This window comes from Gambusia affinis, linkage group LG15 (assembly GCF_019740435.1).
Source record: "Gambusia affinis linkage group LG15, SWU_Gaff_1.0, whole genome shotgun sequence".
In the NCBI taxonomy this organism is placed as follows: Eukaryota; Metazoa; Chordata; class Actinopteri; order Cyprinodontiformes; family Poeciliidae; genus Gambusia; species Gambusia affinis.
In genome coordinates this window covers 9513784-9537530 of record NC_057882.1, presented here as the reverse complement: position 1 = coordinate 9537530, position 23747 = coordinate 9513784, and the positions used below count along the sequence as shown (strand labels likewise).

The 23747-nt window shown below is 38.2% G+C and overlaps 3 protein-coding genes across 3 annotated transcripts; 1 reads left to right on the top strand and 2 right to left on the bottom strand.

Moving 5' to 3' along the window:
• Window positions 1-3782: 3782 nt before the first annotated feature.
• LOC122844418 (complement factor B-like) lies at window positions 3783-5007 on the bottom strand. The gene is made up of 4 exons (XM_044139813.1): window positions 4688-5007; window positions 4485-4614; window positions 4350-4399; window positions 3783-4240 (listed from the first exon to the last, which is right to left on the bottom strand). Exons 1-4 carry the CDS (start codon window positions 4826-4828, stop codon window positions 4064-4066), a joined length of 498 nt encoding a protein of 165 aa, XP_043995748.1. The 5' UTR covers window positions 4829-5007; the 3' UTR covers window positions 3783-4063.
• A 2418-nt stretch (window positions 5008-7425) lies between these two features.
• Window positions 7426-14846, bottom strand: LOC122844417 (complement factor B-like). The gene is made up of 12 exons (XM_044139812.1): window positions 14710-14846; window positions 13561-13767; window positions 13286-13471; window positions 12550-12726; window positions 11291-11377; window positions 10945-11084; window positions 9621-9765; window positions 9391-9519; window positions 9066-9176; window positions 8313-8447; window positions 7761-7870; window positions 7426-7578 (listed from the first exon to the last, which is right to left on the bottom strand). Exons 1-12 carry the CDS (start codon window positions 14765-14767, stop codon window positions 7429-7431), a joined length of 1635 nt encoding a protein of 544 aa, XP_043995747.1. The 5' UTR covers window positions 14768-14846; the 3' UTR covers window positions 7426-7428.
• A 5427-nt stretch (window positions 14847-20273) lies between these two features.
• Window positions 20274-21369, top strand: LOC122844419 (serine/threonine-protein kinase Chk1-like). The gene is made up of 4 exons (XM_044139814.1): window positions 20274-20371; window positions 20476-20607; window positions 20715-20816; window positions 21011-21369. Exons 1-4 carry the CDS (start codon window positions 20327-20329, stop codon window positions 21104-21106), a joined length of 375 nt encoding a protein of 124 aa, XP_043995749.1. The 5' UTR covers window positions 20274-20326; the 3' UTR covers window positions 21107-21369.
• The last annotated feature ends 2378 nt before the right edge of the window (window positions 21370-23747 follow it).

Sequence of the window (23747 nt, the reverse complement as noted above, 5' to 3'; positions counted from 1 at the left end):
CATTTTTTTTAAATCCTTTTGAATCTTAAGGAATCATTTTCATTATTATGACGGTTTTAGTCAATTTTACTTATACTGGAAAAGCTGGTGAATTTATCTCACAGTTTTACAACTGTTTAAATTGAATTTAACCGTCCTGTTGTCCTCGGGTCAAAATGACCCGCCACTGTGTTAAAACTCCCCAAAGATCCACTAAATGTTACTTTAGGACAACAGGAGGGTTGTCTTGTTTTTTTTAAAAATGGTTAAATCAGTACTTAGCGAAAATATAACTTATCAAGCTAAAGTCAAAGAGGCTTTTGCTTCAGTAAATAGCAATTGAATTTGGAAGGCCCTGACACTAAACTTTATCACCAGTGGTAGGAAGATCTTTAGATTTCTCTGATTCAACATCTGATTATGTTTTCAGTTTCTTTTACAAATTTTCGATCAATTTGTATATTTCAAAACAAGGTTAACTGATTATTGAAGACAAATCGGGCTTTACCTGATTTTGGTAATTAATGTGTGTCAGCAGCATATTAGCTGAAAAATATGCCTATTCTTTACAACATGACAAACTGGGCCAGATTAAAAGAATAGCCTGTTTGGCCATTAATTTTCAAGCTGTGCCACAGACATTCATTTACTAAATATGCTTTGATTGAAACCATTCAATTTTGCCAGGTTGTGTTTTTTTAGGGTCTCTGTTTTCCTGGAAGATAATCTCCAAATTCAGGTCAAGTCGTTTGCAGCCTTTTCTTATGATTGCCTTGGCCATGTTTCCATCCATCTGCCTATTAACGCTGATTGGCTTAAATGTCCATGCTGAAGAAAAACATCCCAGCAGTATGATGCTGCCACCACCATGTTTCACTGTCATTTGCCATTTTCACTGTCCTGGGGGCGACGTGTTGATTTCCTTTAATTTCTTCAGAGAGATGTTTAGAGTCTGATTTATTCTGACTTCTGATCTAACTCTGCTTGAAGTATTTCAGAACTTTCTCGCTGACCTGTCTGACCTGTTCTTCGGTCTTCATGATGATGTTTGTTCCTTAATGTTCCCCAATAAACCCATTAGACCATCACAGAACTGCTTAATGCTGAGATTGAATTACACACAGGTGGAATATATTTACTAATTTGATGACTTCTGAAAGCAGTTAGTTGCACAAAATTATATTTAAAGGCAGTGAGGGAAGAGCGCAAAAGTCTCTTCACCATCATGCACTACTTTGAGTTGGCTCTCAAGAAAACATATTAAGGTTTGGAGGTTTGAACGGGGCAAAATGTGAAAATAGTCTAATGGGTTTGAATGCTTTTGCATCTACTGTACGCACTAGTAAGTCAGAAGTTGCTAAATTTGCATTACCTGATATTTATATTTACCACAAGAATAGAAAACAGGTCATGAGGGTTGAGGCACATAAAGTTTCATTGTCTATCTGTGCAATTTCATTTTAAAGTAACAGGATCAGCAAAAAAATATGCATTCAATGCATGCTATCTTCTTTTCTAGAGCTCAAAAGAGGGGAAAACGTGTATGCATGCAGTTCCTAATGGCAGCAATTTCTGAAATGGCCTATAAGGTTGATTTAGGGCTCTCAGTGAGACAGATCAGCCAGAGTTTAAACAGCAGGATGCTTCATCAGGAATATGCTGTGTGTGCTAGCAGTGCACAGACGGTGAAGAGAGGAGGGGGCTTAGCGGGGCCTGAAATTACGGCCGCTCGTGCACGCTGCTCTATCCAAACACCGCTAATCAGTTTAGGTGTAGATTGATTTCAGTGAAAGCCGAGGGTTCAGCTTCGGTTAAATAGAAGGCGGAGAATGAGGCAGCTGTGAGCCAGATAGAGAAGAAGACAGAGAGGTTAGCGAGCCCTCAGGAGGGATTCAATAAGAGTAGGATCCTGGTTTAAATTTCCTCCCTGTTTACGGCATCTGAGACCTGAAGAAGCTTTCATTCAATTAAGCCTCTGCCATTCGTCCGTCATCGCACACAGTCCGTCTTCTCCTGTCTCTGCCATCCTCTCTCATCCCACTGACCTCCTCCCTCTCTCGCAGTTAGAGGGAAACCAGACAAATGTTCCCAGGGGGAAGCCGAACATCATGCCTCCGTTGCTGCACACACACCGAACTACATTTTCTCTGACACTGCCACAACCAATATGCATTAGTTCGGAGGTTTGCAAAAGTGTACTTTTGTATTATTATTACTATTATTATTATTGAAAGCTGGCTGGGTGGCAAAACAAAAATAATTCGAAGCAATGAAATGGCTCCAACCGCAACAAATCATTCTTGATGTAATTGCCTTGTTTGTGTCGGGGTTGTAAAAATACAACAGCTGACAAATTCAGTATCGTTTCATCTCACGGCCATAAAGAGCAAAAAGAAAAACCTAATTACGCAAAAGAATAACTCTCCACTAAATTTAATTTAAATGAGCTGGCCGTGGCACGCGGCCAAATGGAGTGTCCGCATTGCGTACGTCTGCACCGGGAGCTGGAAATGGGGCTTGACTCACTGACCCGGAGGGGGGAGAGCGAGCTGGAAAGCTTTATCAGCAAGAGCTGAGCAGCCATAAAAGAGTTTGGATGAAACCTTTTAAGGGCTGGAGCAATTCCTCAAAGTGCTCCTTTTCTCATTTTCAATTTTGGAAAAGAGAATTGTTTAAGAAATGGTCATTTGGAGTGGAGAAACTGTTTACCTTTCTACATATAGATAAAAGATAAGCAGTCTGTTAATTTGAATATATTGAGAAAATAAATGAAAAAGCTCTGTTGTTAAGTAGTCAAGTTGTAAGAACAAAATGTTTAGAAACTTCCTGCCAAAGGTAAAACTCAAGCTACAACAAAAGCAGTATAAAAAAACATAAAGCTTTTTATGTTAGCTATAGTTAAGATAGCTATCAGAATATGAATATTGTTTTTGATATTGCTTACAAAACATTTTGTAGTTCTTTAAATTTTTTTTATTTAGGATTTTAAGTCACCTTGATGGTTCAAGATTTAAATAGTCCCAAGTCTACATCATCATGCATCAAAATCCGTTACTAAATCAGATTCTAGATCCTTTCAAACAACTTATGGAAATTAAGGTGATTTTTTTTTTTTTTTTAAATTGATCGGGGTTTTCCTTAATTTAATAAGATTCTAACAAAGATGAACCTTGACTGATCACCACATAAAAACACATTTTCTTTAGTCAACAAGACCTTTATCAAATAACTGTTGTATATTTTTTCCTAATCATCCTCAGAGTCACAATTTGTAGTTCATGTCCCTTTGCTCTGCATTGGCTGCTTCTCTTGTTGACTCTTCTGTGCAGCTCTTGTTGGGTCATCCAAGGACTCCGATTTGGTTGGTCATTTGTGGGAACTGATGTCTATTTGTTAGTTTGTCTTGGAAAGTCATGATTTGTGCAACATCTGATAAAAAAAAATAAATAAAAAAAAGAACCATCTCCCTGAGGCCATTTGGGGCAGTGGTTTACACTCAAATGAAAAAATCATGGACGACTGTTTCCATTTTGTATTTTAAGGCTAAATGGAGGAAATCCATTTGGCTTTAAATGGATTGTTGAATGAAAATAAAAAGATGAAGCTGTGTGCTGACTCTTGAGTATTCACTATTTGCTTAAAAAATAATCACTTTATAGTTTTGTTTTGTTTTTTCAGCTGAAAAAAAAAAAAAACGTTACGGCAAATCCTGCAGGTGATTTTTCTCAGCCACCCAAAAAATAATTACCTTTAGATGCGAAGAATGAGAAAGCCCAACTTTCTATAAACAAAATGACAACAAGTAAAATACAATGATAGCTTTAATCCAAAGTATAGTTATTTTCCAGATTATCTGCATCTTTGAAACAGCAGAACATACATTAAAACCTGATTTGACAGACACATAATCATTCATTCGTTAATAGAGGGAACATTTATTTTCAAACGTTACATAAACACTGAATGCCCTCTCATGTGGGGTATAACCCAAAGGTCAAAGTCTGAGAAGAGAGCAAATGTGTGAGTTTAAAATGCCTTAAGTGCACATTTTATGTTATGATCCAATTATAGCGTGCAGTTATGCTCAGTTTTTCAGGAATTTCAGTGCTGTGTAATCTTGACTATCATCTCCAAGGTTCTGAGAAAGAAAAGGAATCATTCTAAACAGATTGATATGGAAATCTCTGGACTCAGCAGTGGACTCAATGTATTTGTCCGTGGGGTTGCACAGATCGTGTGTTCCCCAGCTGACCACTCCAATCTGTGAAGAAGAAACAAATTTGTCATCTCCGTTGTTACTTTGTTCCTTTTACTCCATGTTTATGACGATAAATAACTTTCTGACACATTTGCTGCACATGACTCTTTACCTGGATTGTCCGCTGGTTGAAGTTCTTGAACACAGCACCACCAGAATCCCCTGTCCCAAGAGTTTTCAACAGACAGAGTTACCAAACTGGACCACCGTTGTTAATCATGTTGAAAAGTGATAAGAGTACACACACCTCTGCATCCTATGTGATCTCTGTACTCAGACACACCACCGGTGCACAAGAAGTTATCGGTCACAGCAACCCTTTCGTCGTTTGTGTTGATTCCTGGTGCCGCAAGAGCTTTTTTGATGCACAAATCTCTCTGCAATAAACCATTCAAGCATCAAAGAGACATAATGTTGGCAAACAAAGCGTCTCATTTATATAAAACTTACGTTTTCTCCAAGTTTGGCGTAGACGGTTTTTTCTTTTACCAGCAGGTTCTTCTTTGTTAGGAAATTGAGTTGCTCACGGTAAGTCTTTAACAGAATGTCCTCTGTTAATTCAGAACACAATAATTTGTAAGGGGCCTCCATTTTGACTCAAATCATTACTTGACAGTCTTTCTCTATAAAACTTTTACTAAATCTATAAAATGGCTTGCTCCATGAGACTACACTTTTTCAGAAAAAGAAGAAAAGAAAGTGTGCCATCTTTAAACAGCCATTGGGCTAATTTGTTAAAAAAAATGTTTTTAGAAGAAAGCTACACTTCAAAAAACAAAGTTCAATGCAGTTCTTTGGTAGAAACATATGTACATTCAATAGTAAGCCTTTGAAGTCTCTTAATTACAGTTTGCTGTATACACAGTGTGAAAAAGGCTGCTTGGTAGTCTCCTATGTTGAGCCCTTTAAGGGGCGGAGCTTAGAGCACCGGTGAGCAGCATGCAGACGAAGAAGGGGAGAAAAAGGGAAAAAAGGAGCTGCAGAGTTTTTACCGTTCGCAGTTGTGTATTCCATCTTGCTGTTTGCAGTTTGTTGTCACCTTCTCCCGATGTGTGTGCGTGAAATGTAAGTAAGTAATGTCGGGAGGGTGGGTGACATTGTTTATTCAAGAGAATATGTCAGTTTACCCTTAATTGATAGCATGCTTCGTACACGTGTGCGCGTAAGAGCTACAAAACGTGGTTTTCTTTCTCGTGCAGTGTATTTATCTAGAAACGAGATGTTTGTAGTTATTAACATTGCAGTTGTTTAGCATGGGTAATACTAGTTCAGTCATTTGTTGGGAAATATTCGGACACTGATTTTGTATTATTGTCTGTCTTTCTAGAAAAACCATACACACGGTTACAAGTTGAAAATAAACAGCAAGTACAAGTTGAAATTCCTGGAGTGCGACTCTGCGTTTCTTTGGAGTTCTGACCGGACTCACCACAGTGATCTGAACTTTCCACCAGCAAACAAATTCCCTAAGTTTTAATGGTCCTTCGAGCAGGAGAGCAGATTGCTGTTTAAGAATGCAGAACCAAGAGTCAAAGGCATTGGACACTCAACCCAAACGACGAATGTCAGTTCCTTCCTACCTGTCAGATTATGACTTAAGTGGACCTGGAGCTCAGAGTAGATTCCGGACAGCAGCTGCAGGGGAGTTATCAGTGGAGCAGAGGGCACTAGGGTGTACAACTACCAGATCTCTATCACCACCTATTAGCCAGAGCTTCGACATGATGAGCCTGGGGGATGATGAGGAGCAAGAACTAGAGCTTTGTCAATCTATGGGGCAAGTCACCGGGGAGCAGCAGACCAACCAAGTTCCTGAGTTCAGTGCTGCTCTCCAAGAGATGCGCCAAGAAAATGCTGAGCTTCGTAAACAGTTTCAGAGCCTGATGGTTGCTTTACAGTCCCAGCCAGCATCCCATCAGCCTCTGCTCCCACCTCCTCCACCTCAAAGTGTTTATAGTGGCGGTTATGGACCTTACCAACCCCCTACTGATTCTCCAGCATACCAGCAGCTACAATATCCAACATACAGCTCACGAAGAAACCTGCGATTAGATTTCACTAAACCTAGAGTTTCTCAAACATCCGGTGGTTTGACTCACAGCCTGTACTACGCAGACACACCGCAGCAAAGCGCATCTTCCTATTCACATAGAGATTCTACATTTTTCCAAGCTCCCGGATTTAATGAGCCACAGAGAGAGACCACATACAGGGGGCCGAAGCCCACCATCCCCAGATTTACATCACCAGATCCCAGAGAGTTTGCACGTATGAAGATTGCCTTAGAGAATCTATTACCAAGCGATGCTACAGAAAGATACAAGTACCAGATCCTCACTGATCACCTCCAGTGTGAGGAAGCTTCACTTGTAGCAGACTCATACTGCAACTCAAGGCAACCTTACACTGATACAATGCTGGCTCTCACGAAGATGTATGGACAGCCCCACAAGCTTGCAGTGCAACGGATTGCAGAGTTAATGGATGGACCAAATATACGCAGTGGTGATGTTAGGAGTTTTCGTCTGTTTGCCCTCAACGTGCGGTCACTAGTCGGCATGTTGGAACAACTAGGGCAAAGAGGTCAAATCGAGTTAGTCTGCGGCTCTCATGTTTCAAGACTCTTAAGTAAACTTCCCTATGACCTCAATGCCAGCTTTAAGAGATTTATCCACCCACTGAGAGTTGCCATTCCTACCCTCATGGACTTTGCTGATTGGCTAGAATATGAGCTAGAAATTCAGGAAGACGGCATGAAGCCCCCCAAGAGAGAGGAGTCATTTAGCAAGAAGCCTGATACCAAGCGCACTCCCAAGCCCTCAAGTAAGGCTGCTACTATCCTCCTGGGCACTGAGAAGGTCTCTGGATCAAATAGCGTAGCAGCACCACCTGCATCTCCTGTCAACAGGTCAAAGGAGAAAGAGAAGGTTATGGCCTACTGTCCTTATTATGACAACGACAAGCACTTCCTGAACAACTGTTCTAACTTTAAGACTTTGACCAAAGAACAGAAGGTGACATGGATTAAAACAAATAATAAGTGTTGGCGTTGTGGAAATCACCAAGCAGCCAAGTGTACACTTAGAGCTCCCTGCAAAACCTGTGGTAGGAGACATCTGTTAGTGCTGCATGAAGTGAATGAAAGAGCAGAGGAAGAACAAGCAGCAGTTCCATCTTGAGAAGGAAAGTCATTAATATTTACTTAGGCTGCCCCGTCCATTGTCAATTTCAACTACTATATCCTGTAGCGAACCAACAGAGGCGAAGCAATGGGCAGCAGTCAGGACAAAGTCCGGCGACACCAGTGACCCTAAGCAATTTTCTGATATTCGTCCCGCTACCTGTACAGAACAGGCAGTGGAGAAAGTGTATGCTGTTAAACCAACGTGGCTTTTTGCTAAAATAAAGATGTCACATAACTCTAACAGAACCATAGATAAATGGTGCTGCAACAAATATATTTCATGGCATCTTAATGCTATTTTGCTGTATGATTAATTAACTAAATTGCTCAATTATTCACCTGGACAGTAACAAACGCCCACCATGGATATCTTTTCCTTTGGCTTTCTCTACTCTCCTCCCTTTCATAATCCATGTGCAGGCCACACATGCCTACAACTTCGCTTTCATCTGCAATGAGCAGAACAAACAAATACATGGTTAATGTAAACGGTAAACAAACGGACAGCATTTAGAAATTAAAAATAAATATTTAAACTGTAAAGGAAATACAAAAATAACAAATTTAGACCTATAGCATTAAATTAAAATAATCCACTCAGGTCTACCGAGGGGCTTCATCACATCCACCCCCATCAGAAGAAAACAGCTCTCTTCCTTACTACTTTGGGAAACTAGAGAACAATTCAGAGTCCCATTTAAGATCACTTACCTCCCCTGAGCTAAATTAGTGCTAAATGAAGAATTACGGGAACTATACCAGCACACACACACACACACACGCACACACACGCACAAGCCCACGCAAACACACACACACACACACACACACAACTGAATAAAAAATAAAACAGAGGCTTTTTACAGCTTTCCCTTTTCAAAGTTGACTCACCAATTATTGAATCAAAGGTCTCCTGTAATTCTTCGTTTTTTAGCAACCTGAAATAATGACGTCCTCCTGTTCCTACAGTGAGGGGCTGCAGGTCGTCATCAAAGATGTCACTCCCGATGGCGAAGATATAGATGTCTGCAAAACGATGTTACTTTGTAAGTTTGTGTTTTGTTCACATTGCAGATAGTAAAGCGCCCTGCAAAAGTATTCATACCCCTTTAGCATTTTTAAATTAGGCCACATTGCAACAAACTTAAGTGTATTTTCTTGAGATTTTACGCACCAATTCAAAATAGTGCATGATTGTGAAATTGTAGAAAGTGGTACACTGTTTTAAATTCTTTGTTTTTTTATTACAAATTAATATCTAGAAAGTGCTCAGACATATAATTCAGCCTCCCTGGGTCGATAATATTTACAACAGTGTACAACAGTGTACTGAACAAACATGCATTAGTGCATAATTTTGAAGGGAATTATTTTTTTTATTTATTTTTTTTCATATCTTTTGAAGCATCATGGAAAGGTATTGTTTTTAGAAGACACTGAGAAGCTTGACTGATGGAAGGAGCAAAATATAGACCAATCTTTGATGAAAACCTGTCAGAAGTTGAAACTATTGACTCACGAGGGGTTGAATACAAATGCAAGCAACACTTTTCAGTTTTAGATTTATTAAAGATTTTGAAAGGCATGAACACTAAGCACTATTTATTTTGTTAATCGGTCAAATAAAAACGGAACTAAACTTACCAAGAAAGTCGTCTCTTGTGCCGACATGGTTCTCCACAGTGTGATTCATATAGACCATGTTCTTTATTCTGGCAACAGCAGGCTCAGGAGAACCACCCATGTTATACGCACCTGTGGAAAAGGTCTTGCTTGTAAAAGTTTCAGATGTAAAAAAACATATATGTTTATTGATATCCCTAGATATGTGTGAAAACATATCTTCTTTTAATGTTGTTGTGGATTTACAAAGTAACAAGAAAAGAAACGACTTGTTACCAAGGATATCAATAAACTGTGGAAGGTTGACGTGTGTTTGCAAGCACTATGTGTGATGTGGGCTTGTTACCATCTGTGAAAAGGATCAGGACATGCCGATGAGCTTTAAATCCCTCCTCTCCAGCTCGTTGCTTTATATAAGCCATCTGGTTCTCAAAGCTTTTGAAGACCAGGTTCAGATCTGTTCCAGTGTTTTTGTCTTTAAACCAAACGCCACAAAAACACAGATGTTAAACCAGAGTCCAGGTACGTATTTAAAACCGTTTTATAACCATTATCTTGTGCTCGGGGTAGACTCACTTTCTATTTTAAATGTTTCCAGGTCTTCTATGACTTTATTAAGTTCCACGTTGGCACTGAAAAAATCGAGAATGTTGACGACCCTGTATACTTCGGATGAGAAGAAGACGATGTCGTAGTTTGGAGACACACTGAAGGAGGCGATCTGTGGAAAACAACAACAGTTGAGGTGCGGCGGTCCTGTGTAAACGTCACACACATCTTTACGAGCACAAGTTAACCTGAACAATTGCTGTGAAATGCTTTGTTAATCTAGCAAGTTACTGATACTTTAAATTGCTTAGGGTTGTAATTCTATAGAGAAAGCTATCCATTTATCAGCTGGGTGCTTTTCCAGAAGCGGACTTTGACAACGGGCCAAGGGCCTCGCGCCAAGGAACATCAGTCAAGATTATGATTTGTAATTCATAATTAAATTTACCTCTAATGGGCTGCTGTTGTGGCAGCCAAAGGGAACAAGAAACTGTATGTCAAATGAGCCTATAAGTGCGTGGAAGCACTGAATAAAAGCTTCACACACAACCAGACCCAACTGAGTATTTTTAGAAAGACGGATTCTCATTTGCATGTAAAAATTGTCCTCTCTGTGCTATAACATGTCTTTTGATTAATTTCAAAGATTGAATACATGTCCAGACCTAGTAGCACCAACTGCTACGTTTCTAACCTCCTTTAAGAGCTCAGCATATTTATTGCCAGCGCCCATCAACAGCAGTCTGTGGTCTCACCCTGTGAGCGTCCTCAGACCCCTAAACTCCACCCGCAGTCAGCAGAGCCATCATAGAATAACTGCAGTCCAAGCACTATGCTGCTGAGTCTCTGCACACTCAGCGCATCGTAAGGCAGAGGGAGCTCTAAGGCAGTTGACCTTTCCATTAGAAAATAATATAAAACTTTTAATATGACCGGCTGATGACACCTAAATGTCTCGGTCTTTAGCGCAATTTTTTTGATGAACAGTAAAGATTATGATGCCGATCATTATTGTGGACTGCACAAATGCTTTGTGAGTTTATTCTAACACCGTGACAAGTTTTGCATTGCAACTTTAAAAAGGGGCGATGCAAGGAAAATAAATATTTTGTAATTTTGGAACGCCTACAGTAATGCAGGGAAGAATATCTTTTAAATTATTCTGCTGCTGAAGAAATGTTTTAAAGCCATAAATACTGCCAGGTTTACGTGTGGGTTTTCATTTTGTGTATCAGAATCCTCACGGTTATTTTTATTTCAGACAAGAATATTCCTCAAAGGTTTTTGTCACATTTGTTTGCTCTCCTAAAAATACAACTGACATCTTTTTTTTCTTTAAAGACGTCCTTACCTTTTTAATCAGAGTTACGACAGCGTCTCTTGCCTTCTCAAAATCATCTTTTCCTATGCTTTCAGAAATGTCCACACCTATGTAGATGTTGAGAGTCCCACTTTTTGAAATCCTGATATATCTCCCTTCTTGGGTATCATCTGTGTAACGAGAGGTTTTATGAATGAGCCACGTTCATACAGTTGTTTTACATGTGCAATCAGGAATAACTAGCAATAAATATCTTTTTGTCATGCCATATGTCATGTCACTCTTAGTCAAGCTTAACAAAACGTAAGACACTCGTTTCTAATATATCACAGTTATAGTTTCAAATATTGTCATAAGATAAAGTCCAGGAACTTACTAAGAGATTGTGTAATGGTGAGGGTGCCTTTAATGGCACCTCCAAATGATTCTGCAACCTCTTGTGGGGTATCAAATGTGTGCTTATCTGAAAGAAATAGCAGCAAAATAAAACACAATTTAATTCAGTAATGCAGATTTAAAGATCTAGGGGGAAAAGAATTTTGTTGACCAAAACAAAAGAAGTACAGGCAAAAAAATATAACGTTTGGTTGGTCTTTTCAAAAAAGGTGTGTATGAAAGTTGGGTATTGACCCTTTTCAACTACGTCACTAATCATTGCACGTACCATAATGGACGTCGGAAGAGAGGGACGGGAGTATTGAACATAGCCACTGAAATTGTTTTCCAAAATTATTTTTGCCAGTTTATTCATGGCTTCTACTTGTTCTAGTCAATTTAATTTGTCTGTGAACGTAACACACCTGGTTGGGGCTCATAGACGGCGGTATTTCTAAAAGTTGGAAATAGCTTAGAAACCGACCCATACCTCCTCCCTCCTGACGTGTTAATCAAGTTAATGACTTTCCCTGAATTCACAACACATCATTATATTCCTACGTCATAAACAGCGTTTCCCTTTACAGTGGAGCAGCCTTAAAAACATACAAGAGACAAGATGCTAATCAGTTTTTTGGGTTTTTTTTATGCATGCTAGGCTACATGACAGTGTGGCATTGTCTCCATGGTTACTAATGGTTAGACGCGTACCTTCCCCATAAGTGATGTCTTTTTAATCATACGTACTTATAAAGTATATGACCGGTAATCTTATTTCCTTGTAAAAAGTGTTCGATGCAAATCCGTGATTTCACCGAGGGCTGACAGTCATTATTATTGACAGCAGCTGTCCATGGTCGCCATATCTCTCCTCATTAAAAGTTATGAGATAAAATTACATGTTTTGTTTCTATCCTTATCTGTTTGTCCAACCGACCGCGCAGGGCCCAGTGACCATTTTTAAAGTGAGATTAACTAAAGAGAAGCGATATAAGGCAACCAGTCTGTTTTAAACTAATTTTAAAGGTGCGCATGTTGACTTCCGTCATGGTGGAGTGGGTGGAGTTCTGGACAGCGTGACGTCACGTGCAAAAGCTCCATAGGGCTTTATTTGGTTCAGAAGACTCCAGTCCAAAGCACTTCACACTGTATTCAGTCATTCACAGGACGAATTAAACAAGATGACTTCATTTTAAAGTAGCTCTGTATCTAAGGAACAAATTATTTAATAACTATTAATATAAAATTAACAAATCTTACAGTAGCATGCTGGCTCCGTCCCGGTCCACTGGCCATTCTCCAGACACACTCTTTCCTTAGAGCCCACCAAAAACAGTCCGCTATTGCAGGTGTATATCACTTTGTCATCAATCTCAAACATATTTCCTGCTCTTGAGGCTCCAGGTGGGACTCCAGGATCAGGACAGGCAGCACCAGCTGGGGAAAAACAAATGAAACTCAGTTCCCGACTGTTCTTTCTAAAAGGGTATAAAAGGTTTGAGGTCTTATTTCCTGAAATGTATTGATGTAGTGTACTCTCTATTACATGTTTTCAACCCTTTTTTTTTTCCTCCAAAGAGTTTTTGCGGTGCTAGTGGCTCGTATTTTTTGCGACAGTAGGCAGACAGGAAGGAGGGCGAGGAGAGGGGGGAAGACATGCAGCGAAGGTTGTTGGGACTGGGAGTCGAACCCGTGACATCCGCGTCGAGGACCGAGGACCAGGGCCTCCAGGCGTGGGGCGTGCTAGCTCTCTGCACCACCACAGCACGCCCTATGTTTTCAACCTTAACTCTGTTGGCTAGCACCATGTTTGAAAGCTGCATTAATGAGGATGGTCACTTCTTCTTTGTTTTCAGATGTTATCACATCCTAAAGTCTAATCCTGTCTCAAATACTAATTCTTACCCCATTTAATTCATAGTAAATTCTCCATGCACCGAAAAAGTAAGCAAAACAAAGCAAAGCAAAAACCAATGAAATGTTGCTCAAGACTTACAATCACGGCTGCAGATTGGAGTGGAGCCACTCCACTTCCCATTTGGTAAGCAAATCCGTTTGGATGATCCTCTCAGTGTGTATCCAGGGTAACAGTCATATGAAGTCTCATTCCCCACAACGTACTGGACCTCAGGAGGAGAGACGTTTCCATTCTCCAGAACATTCGGATCAGGGCATTCAACAACTTCAGGAAAATCAGCAAAGAGGAGTCAGAGTTGTTACTTTGATGAAGTCTGGCGTAAATTATGAATCACTGAAAGTTGTGGCGCTCACCTTTGCATCTCTGTGGTGGAAACCTCTTGGGTGCTGGTTTCCAGGAGCCGTTTTCCTGGCAGATGCGGTTCAAATGAGGGTACGGGTAGTATCCCTCGTTACAGCTGTAGATGAGTAAGCTGCCTTTCTTCAGCTCCTTGGTCAGTGTAAAATTACCTCCCTCGATTTGTATACCACGGTCAGTGCAATCACAAAGAACCTCAGCACCTATGCAAACAGACAGACATTTTTGTTTTTTGGTTCAGCGTTTTTGTGTTTGTTAAACACAAAAATAGGCACACAACTACATGGCATATGCTTCACAGTATGGAATGGCTTTCATCCAAGGAGAGCTTGAAGTTCCATAATATAATATAATATAATATAATATAATATAATATAATATAATATAATATAATATAATATAATATAATATAATATAATATAATATAATATAATATAATATAATATAATGGCTGTACAGTGGTGTAGTTTGTAGAGCTGTTGCCTTGCAGCTAGAAGATCCTGGGTTCGATTTCTGCCCCTACTTTTAACAAAAAGTAAGACACTTACTTCCTGTAAGTGTCTTACTTACAGGAAGTAAAACAGGAATTGAGAATTCCTGTATTAATTTTTGTTGTCTTTTTATTATTTATTTATGTATTTGTTACTTTTTCATTTTCTCTAAAACATATACGTAGTTATTTTTTTAACATTTGCACTTCAAAATTCTTTCTATATAAAAGTCAGTAATAATAATAGTGTTATTTATTAATGTTATTAATATTATCATTAGTGATTGATTGCCAAAAACAATTGAAACTGGTGCATTCATAGGTTTACCAGGAAACTGTAATCTTCAGTATTTCAATAGTAATGTTCACTGAATAAATAAATAAACTCTTTTTTTTGGGGTTAAATATGTCAAAACCTTATACTAATTTTTTTGTACTTAAATCAAGGATGTTAATTTTACAGGCGCATAATGACCATTCCATATTTCCAGCATCTGACTTTTTAAATTTGTAAAAATAAACTTTTAGGATCTGGTGGTGTCCAGCAAATTTTATACATTTCACTCAAATGTACAAGAGAGACACCTGGACATTCTTGAAAATCTGGAGTTATAAACAAAGTGCAGGTATTGCATGTTAATTATAAGTTTCTTACCAATACTGAGGAGACACAAGAGTGCAGCATGCCAGCTCCAGTTGCTAGAAGCCCCCATGTTTTAGCCTAATGAGAGAACAAACTGGAAATGCGATAAAATGGCAGGAACATCTGATTTATTTCAGAGTGGATAAGGTTCGGGTGGGGGTGAGGGGTACAAAGACAAACAAAAACTAGTCTGTTACTCATTACCTGTTTGAGCACTAAAATGAGATCAATATGTGTGTTTCCCCGAAACTTTTCAGTTTAGAGTACTTTGTTTAAAGTATCTGCCCAAATACGAAGAAAGAAAGGATAACTTGTAAAAAAAACCAAAAAGCCCGAGATGGCTTAGATAACTAGGAATAATCATGCTTTCTTATGGTTTTAAAATCTGCAGTTTAAATTCTTGTATTTTTCTGTAAATGTCCTTTGTAAAGGTTTGCTGTCCAAATTGCTGCAGCCCTGTCCTGATGCGAGAATCGTTATCGCAGACATACAGAAGGATCGCTGGTTTACTCAAGGCAAGCCTGATTCAAACTTTTACCTTTCAGGCTTCATGTAGCATTAGATCAGCATCATTTTTTCATAAAGAGCTAATAATTCCTTTTGTTGTATTTTGCGTTAATAGACATAAAGATGAACCCAAATTATTATACAATTAGAGCAAGTTTAACTTCTCAATTTGGTTTTATTTACTCTTTTGAAAGAAGAAAAGGGTTTTAGTTATTTTCAGACGTTATTTTAATCATGTATCTTAATGGGTTAATATTCACAGGGCTGATTTCTGTCTTTTGTCCTGTAGGTTGTCAGAGATCAGGGTCCAACAAAGTTCTTCGAACGGAGTTGGAGCTTAAATCCCGGACAAACAGGTCCAAGCCTTGGAACAAAGTGATGTTTTCATACAGATTTGGCCGAAATGCTATTTATTTATTATCTTTCCGTGTGTGTAGTGATGACAGGATGCACACTGTTAGCCTTTGCTGTATTTTCTACAGCTAAATACCGCAAAATGCCCAGTAAAACTAACATAAAACATCTTTACAATTAGTTACTGTAATTTGCATTGCATTATGGGTAAAGGACATAGTATTACAGTAACTTACTGTATGTTTTGAAGTTGCAGTATTTTACTGTTTACACATTGCAGTAGTGGTACTGTATTTATAATGTCTTGCACTGTTAGCCTTTACTGTATTTTTTTACAGCTAAATACCACAAAATGCCCAGTAAAACTAACATAAAACATCTTTACAATTAGTTACTGTAATTTGCATTGCATTATGGGTGTAGTACATAGCATTACAGTAACTTACTGTATGTTTTGAAGTTGCCGTAATTTACTGTTTACACATTGCAGTAGTGATACTGCACTTATAATGTCTTTGCGCTGGCCATGTAAGAATTCTATTTGATTTCCAACGGTCATCATAGATGTTTCTTCGTGGTTCCCTGTTTCTGTATTTTTTACTCCTTTAGTGGTTAACATATTTTAAGGCAGAAAGAGAGCATGTACTTTTGTTTTTTCACATCCTAGCTAACATTAATATGCAGTTTATCTAGCTACGTCATCAAGGGTGGCTTCGCCAACGCTTTTTCTGATGACGTTTGTTTTAAACTCCGAAGCTTTTTCCGTCCAAGTGCAAGTGCAGCTCTGTCGCCGTGCTGTGGGCTCACACTGCTTCAGCTCTTCGCAAGACAGGTAAAAAAACACTTAGAAAACTGTTTGAAGCCAAAACTTAATCTGGATCTGTACATTTTAGATGGAGCTAACGTAACTTATAGCATAATACTATAATGCTATAACTTAGCATGAGGTGAAAGATAGAAAAATATGATGGTGTTATTTTTTGAGCTGGTTCGGAATTAACGTTAGCTAAGGTGCTAATTTTACCGAAGGTTTTAGCTTGACTTTTGCCGCTAAATCTTCCTCGAACGACTAGCTTTGGGTTGAGATAAGCTCAGTGCTGAGTGTCTGTTAGCATTGTTGTTACATCCTTTGTCGAACAATATAACGTTAACTGATAATTGATCCCCCTTTTTAAAAAAAAATAACTAATAACTAATTATCTAATTATTTTATTAGATAATAAAATAATCTAATAACTGTTCATTTGTTTAAACCATGACCTTGCAAATGTTAAGAGTGCAGATTAGCTAGGTCAACAAGGATGAATTCTAACGTTGTTCTTTTTTTTCTTTTTGTCAGATGACTTTTTTTTTTAACTCCCAAGCTTTTTCCCTCCAAGTGGCTGTGCAGTTCTGTCCTGCTGAGTGCTAACATAGTTTCAACTCTTGAAAAGACAAGACAACAGGTAAAAAGACAGCTCTTCAAACATATTTGAAGCCACAAAATAGTCTGGAAATGTAGAGGAGCAGCTAACCTAATCTATAACTTTGAGCTTGCTACAGCTAGTTAGCCTGCTAAAGTACCATTACATCTCCAACATAGTGTATAAGAGTCTGTAAATGAGGACAAAGGTGGAAAACATTCAAGTGGTTTCTGTTATTTTTTGAGTTGGTTCAGTCACAGTGGCAGGTGGACAAAAAGTTAATTTCCAACCCTGGTATATAAGGACTGTTCACCTGTTTAAACCATGCTCTTGCAAATTTAAAGTTAAGTCAGTACTAACAGGTGCAACTATGTACAGGTGTAAATTCTGCAGCATTTGTACTTCATAATTTAGAGAATTTTGTAGTCATGTGAAGAAACATCAACACACAGCTAATTATTGGTTTGTGGAATAGAGCAATGTCCTACTTCTGTCAGAGAAAAAGAAAACATTTCGAAGAAAAAGAGGACTCAATCTTCATCTTGGTTGATGTAATTTTATATCGACTCTTAACTTAAAACACACATCTTAAATCAGAATTGTTCAATTAATTTGTTAAAGGTATCAATTCACCCAAATTACAAACATTTCGTTAACCCATATTGTACTTAGCCATTCAGATACTGTATTTGTGGAATGTAATGCTTTAAAAAATTCATTTAGCCTCACAAACTGTCATTCACATCCGCTGTTTCAGAGTGGTAGCAGGATGTAGGGGTAAAGTCTAGTCTAGTCTCCGGGGTGAGGTTCTCAAAAACCTGTTGTAATCTGGGTGAACCGGCCCTTTAAATATAAATTACTACCAGTAATTCATATTTAAGAGTTTTCCTTTTATGTTTCAAAGGTATCTTCCACCAAGATGTCTGTTGAGATGGAAATGACCTTACCTACAACACCAAGGGTAATCATGCTTGGTAAGAGGAATATTTTCTATCACTATAATTGTTTTGTAGCAATGTATGTAATAGTTATGGTAGTCTGTACTTTTACTCACTAGCATTAGCCTGACAAGGGTTTGTCTATTTTAGGAAATAGCTTGATGTCTGCAACCCGGTGGATGGTCAGTATGGAGGAGAAGGTATTTTTCAAGCCTGAGCAACTACATGACTTTGCCAGCGTCCTTGCTGTCTTTTTTAGGTCATATTATGACTTCAATCTGGAGTATCAGGAGTCAGCATCCACCACGCTGGAGATGATACAACAGTAAGTACTCTACACCAAACCATTTATGAATTAAATTTAATGACAGTTTGACTGATGATGAAGATCCATAGCTGATTGCTGTATTGTATGTCTTCATTTTAAAAAATACAATTAATATATTTTATTTCTGTTAAAAGATTCTTTGTGAGGATCAATCCAGATGTTGGTACCAAATGCACAGCCAAAGTCAGTACAAGCTGTAAGACGGGAAGTCTTGTCAAGAGGAAAGTAGTCAGTGTCAACTCCCGGATCAACACCTTCCTTCAACGACTCGCTGAATTTGAATAGAGGACTTCCAACTAGGTAAGCATTTTACCAAATGTTTATTATTTTATTGTCTTTATTGTCCACCAACAAAATGACTAAAAAGATTGCTATGACATGTTGTATTTCATCGTCTCCTTGGGGACACTTGCAGGGTCTCAATACAGTACGCAATCGTTTGAATTAGTGAAGACTGACTGACTGCTTTTGCCATAAACAATCCAAAAACCTGAAGTGAAGCCAGTCCTGCTCATTCTTTATGCAGCTTCTATTATCACTTCAGTGCAATTGATTTTTTTTAAAACAAATTATCACCTTAATGCTGCTTTATACCAATGGTTTTATGCATTTGGACATTGTCACTTCAGCTTAATTTGTCAGCCTTCCTGTCGATTTGAAAATGTAGATAACTTCCTGACCATCTCATGACCTCCCACATCGTCTTATTCTTTACAGTTCAGCTTCCACAAGATGGATCTCACTGATTTTGTTTGACAAATGGAATAAAAGTTCTTCTGATGTAGGAAATGCATCTGATATAACAATATTTATTGATATGAATGCCTACCATACTGTACATTATCACACTTGCACTGTTATTGTGATGTATTGTGTAACAGTGCACATTTAAGCTTCTGTTAACTGCTTTCTGATAATGCAGCCTCTGCTGGTTTTTGACTGTTCACCATTTGAATGATATACGTGTTCATGTTGGTGCATACCTGATGTGGTACATAAAATTTGTAGTGCCCAATTTTTTTAGTTGTTCTTTTGTTGTACAGTGTGCAACAAATAGAAAAGGTTATGTAAAGATTGTTACTGTTATTGGATCCAGATGCATTCAAGTGTCCATATTGAATGAAATACAGTTCATATTCAAATGAAGTTAAGTATATTCTATATATTTTTTAAAAGTCAGTCTTTTAATAGTTTATGGCTGGTACTTGATGCACACATGTTCATGTTGCTACATACATGTGCCATAAAAATATTGACATGACCTGTAGTGTGTTCTATGGTTTTGTTGTTTTATAGCACATTATATTGTATTGTGACATTGTTCTTTATGACATTGTGAATATATAAATGGATTTTATTTCAACAAATCTGCTGAAAATAAATACCTGTTTTTATTCACAGTACTTGGACTAAAATTTCTTTTGTGAAACTTTTCGGTTTATGGTAAAATATTCTTGTATTAAAAATTGTAAACTTTAATTTACAGTAAAACTGACATTATGTTGTGAAACAAGTTTACAGTAGACCAGCTTTACTATAAAATACATTTACAGTTTTATGCTATAAACTACATTTACAGTAAAGCAGTTATAACTGCAAAGCACACTCACAGTAAAAATTAACTGTGAAATATCATGACAGTAAAGGTACTGTAGAATGGTAATTACAGTAACCTACTGGCAACACTGTTGCCAGTAAGGTACTGTAGAATGTCAATTACAGTAACTTACAGGCAACACTGTTGCCAGTAAGTTGCCAGTAAGTTACTGTAGAATGGCAATTACAGTAACTTACTGGCAACACTGTTGCCAGTAAGTTGCCAGTAAGTTACTGTAGAATGGCAATTACAGTAACTTACTGGCAACACTGTTGCCAGTAAGTTACTGTAGAATGGCAACTACAGTAACTTACTGGCAACACTGTTGCCAGTAAGGTACTGTAGAATGGTAATTACAGTAACTTACTGGCAACAGTGTTGCCAGTAAGGTACTGTAAAATTACAATAAAAAGTCTAACAGTGCAGTTTTCCAGCTCTCAGCCTGTTGATCGGCCCGACCGAAGGGCAGGTCAGCTTCTCCCAGCCGACCAAACCTGAGCACATGTTGCTGGGCAGTCAGCTGCTGGCCACGCCGGGAGCCAGTCAGGTACGGCACATTCAGAAAATACTGCAAATGTGTTAAAAATGAACAAAATTCACATTTCTTTGATACTTTGTTGGTGAAGTTGATGTGTTTCTTCCTGTAAATAGTCGCTGTGGCAAAGATTAGTCCGAAGAATGACTCGCTTCTTTACCAACGTGAACGCCGACGCCTCCTTATCTGCCCTGAAAGACGTCTGTGACGGCATGGCACTCGTCTTCAAACTCACCTGCACCCAACAGGTAAACACTTTCTTTTCTCTTTCTTTAAGCGGATGGCAATTAAGGACTGCCTCCTCTAACTGTAGCTGCCGTGTTTTTATCCTCATAAAATTCTCCCTTCTCCTCAGGTTACTGTGAGCACTCTGGACAAACGTAACAACAAGCTAATCTTCAAGGTCCTTTTACTGGAGATGAATCAGCGAGTGTTGCTGGATTTCAGGCTGTCTAAGGTAAGCGGTTGCGTTTCAGATTGATGCCCGAATGTGGTTTTCCATGTGAAAGAGCATTCAGGTTGAATTCTTCTAAAACCTCGAACGTGCAAAGCAATTAATATCGCTTAATCGCTTAAGAGAATACATCAGATGCTTTTTGGGAGTTCTGGTTTGCGTTGCTCTGAAACGCTGAAATGACTTTGCCTTTTCAGGGTGACGGATTGGAGTTCAAGCGACTCTTTGTGAAGATAAAGCAGAAGCTCGGAGATGTGGTCTGCACCCAGAAGATTTTACTCCCCATCACATAATAAACAGAGACAAACACACGCTGACATGGACTTTAGAGACAAACTGTATATATTTACATGTTCCTGTTGTTAACACTTGTTTTTTTTTTATACTCTTGAAAGATCAAAACTTTATAGATCACGTAGTTTTCTACAATTTGCCTTTCATAAAGACGGAAGTGTTCTGGTTGTTTTTGCTATGTTAATGTTCAAAGCTGAATAAATTAATAAATATCTTGTTTGCTAAATGATCTGTGATAATGAAAAAAATCATATGTTTTAATTGATACACAAACGCGTATTACTATCCTGAATGCAAATCTGAAAGAATTTGAGGTTAATGTGTAATGAAGACGGACGCCTGGTAAGGCGAAAAGCTAAAAAAAAACACTTAACATGTACATATTATACATAGCAAATTGACCGTCTAGCTCATTTTTGCAGCTCCTGACCTTTTAAACCAACATCAAAATGTTTTGTAAGATAAATCGGACAAATCGATGTGCATGACGCTATCTACAGCAAGAGCTCCAGTGTAAACTACCTTTGGTTTATTTATTCTAGGATTCTGCAGCCTTGACTGTGATCGTGACGCTCACTGGCTCGTCGTCTCCAGAGGGAGGGGCTTGACTGGTGGGGGTGGGACTCCTGGGTGAGGCGGTGAGGGGCGAGGATGCCCTGGGTATAGAAACGGCTGGGCCTGAAAGAGGTCAACATCAAGGGTCAACATCCAGTAAACGACAGGGAAATATGCACTCAAAGTTCCATCCATCCATCCATCCATCCATCCATCCATCCATCCATCCATCTTCTGCTTATCCGGGGTCGGGTCGTGGGGGTAGCAGCTTCAATTGATCAGTCAGGATTATTTGTGTGGGCCATTTTAGCAAAAAGACAGTTCAAAGTGCTTTACATCATAAAAGTTATGATGTAAAGCAATATTTAGTGTATATATATATATATATATATATATATATATATATATATATATATAGATACGTATCTATATATATATATATATATATATATATATATATATAGATACGTATCAGTGACGTGCGGTCAGGGGGCCTCACCAGCCATCATGGAAAGAAAGAAAATATATAATCATAAAGTAATTTAAATTGTTATATTCATCCGGTGGTTTGTACTAAAAATATTTATTTTTCATGTAGCTTCACCAATTTCTTTTTTTATTTGTTCAAAATCGCTGAATTTTCTTATTTTCCCATTCAAATGCTAGAAAATTCCTGAAGAAATTTAACTGGGGCCTGCCAAAGTGTGCCCGTCGGTTTGGACCCAGCGTTCTGATGCTAAAAATTTGCATCAATGCTAAGCTAAGTTCAAAAATTCCAAAGAAGTATGTGGAGAATATTGACTAACATGGACTTGGACCATTCAGCATGATAAACTAAATGAATCAGCTAAAATTAGCCAAAATGCTAATGTTAGCATGAATGCAGTCAGTAGCATGTGGGGCATCGCTAGCATGTTGTCTATACCTGACTTACACCATTCAGTATATTAAACATGGCTAATAAGTAAGAAAAATAGCTAATAGCTTATTTAAGATAAAATGCTAATGCTAATGAACTGCCTTGCTGCGCAAGGCAGTTCCCTAACCTAAGAGAGGAAGATAAGGCAGGCTAATATTATTGCACCGCCTGCGGCGGTGCACTGACCTGGAGGGTATATTTAGGCTTTTATTTTGAAAAGAAATGTAAGCTTAATAATAAATGCCCACACTAATCCAATGTGTAAGAGTGCTTTGGATAAACCAGTCACATAAAGCCTAAAAGAGCAATTACATAATGTAAAATTGTCTAGGCTTTTATTTTGAAATTCTTCTTAATCTTCATATCAAAGGGCCACACTCATCTAGTGTATAAGAGTCATTGGATTAAATCAGTCATATGCTCATGAAAGCAATTACTTGATGTAAAAATATTCAAGGTAATAGAAAAATAGGTAATAGGTTATTTAAGCTAAAAGGCTAATGCTAACAAACTGCCTTGCTGCGCAAGGCAGTTCCCTAACCTGAGAGAAGAATATAAAGCATTCTAATATTATTGCATCGCCTTACGGCGATGCATTAACCTGAGGGCAATATGAAGGCTTTTATTTTGAAAAATAAACATAAGCTTCATATTAAATGCCCACACTATGGCGTTTTGGTTGTCCTATTTAATATCATTAGGTCAAAGGTTAATGCCATTGCACTGACTTGCTGCGCAAGCCAGTGCCATAACCTGAGAGGAAAAGATAATATAGGCTGATATTATTGCAGCCTATTGGGGCTTTTATTGGGAAATTTCCATTAAGCTTTATTTAAAAATTACACACTAATCCTTTGTGTAACAATGGTTTGTTAAAATCAACTATAAAATGCCCAAAACACAAGTAGTTCTAAAGGCCAGCTCATTCCAGAGAGTCCTCCCATAAATCAGCTGCTCTGGCCTCATGTGTTCCGTTGCTATGGTAATGGATCAGCTGCTAACTGTCATATGTGTGAGAGAAATTAAGGTGATTTTTATTATAATTTTTTTTTAATTGATCGGGGTCTTCCTTAATTTAATAAGATTCTAATAAAGATGAACCTTGACTGATCACCACATAAAAAACACATTTTCTTTAGTCAACAAGACCTTTATCAAATAACTGT

Excerpts from the sequence above, each read along its gene's own strand:
- LOC122844417 (XM_044139812.1), bottom strand. The coding sequence starts at position 14,767 with ATGGGGGCTTCTAGCAACTGGAGCTGGCATGCTGCACTCTTGTGTCTC. Across the intron at positions 7,871-8,312 it reads GACCTTTGATTCAATAATTG|ATGAAAGCGAAGTTGTAGGC; the intron begins GTGAGTCAACTT and ends TGCTCATTGCAG. Across the intron at positions 7,579-7,760 it reads GGGCGTTTGTTACTGTCCAG|GTAGCGGGACGAATATCAGA; the intron begins GTGAATAATTGA and ends TGTTCTGTACAG.
- LOC122844418 (XM_044139813.1), bottom strand. The coding sequence starts at position 4,828 with ATGGAGGCCCCTTACAAATTATTGTGTTCTGAATTAACAGAGGACATT. Across the intron at positions 4,615-4,687 it reads ACGCCAAACTTGGAGAAAAC|AGAGATTTGTGCATCAAAAA; the intron begins GTAAGTTTTATA and ends GGTTTATTGCAG. Across the intron at positions 4,400-4,484 it reads AGATCACATAGGATGCAGAG|GGGATTCTGGTGGTGCTGTG; the intron begins GTGTGTGTACTC and ends CTCTTGGGACAG.
- LOC122844419 (XM_044139814.1), top strand. The coding sequence starts at position 20,327 with ATGTTGCTGGGCAGTCAGCTGCTGGCCACGCCGGGAGCCAGTCAG. Across the intron at positions 20,372-20,475 it reads CCACGCCGGGAGCCAGTCAG|TCGCTGTGGCAAAGATTAGT; the intron begins GTACGGCACATT and ends TCCTGTAAATAG. Across the intron at positions 20,608-20,714 it reads AACTCACCTGCACCCAACAG|GTTACTGTGAGCACTCTGGA; the intron begins GTAAACACTTTC and ends CCTTCTCCTCAG.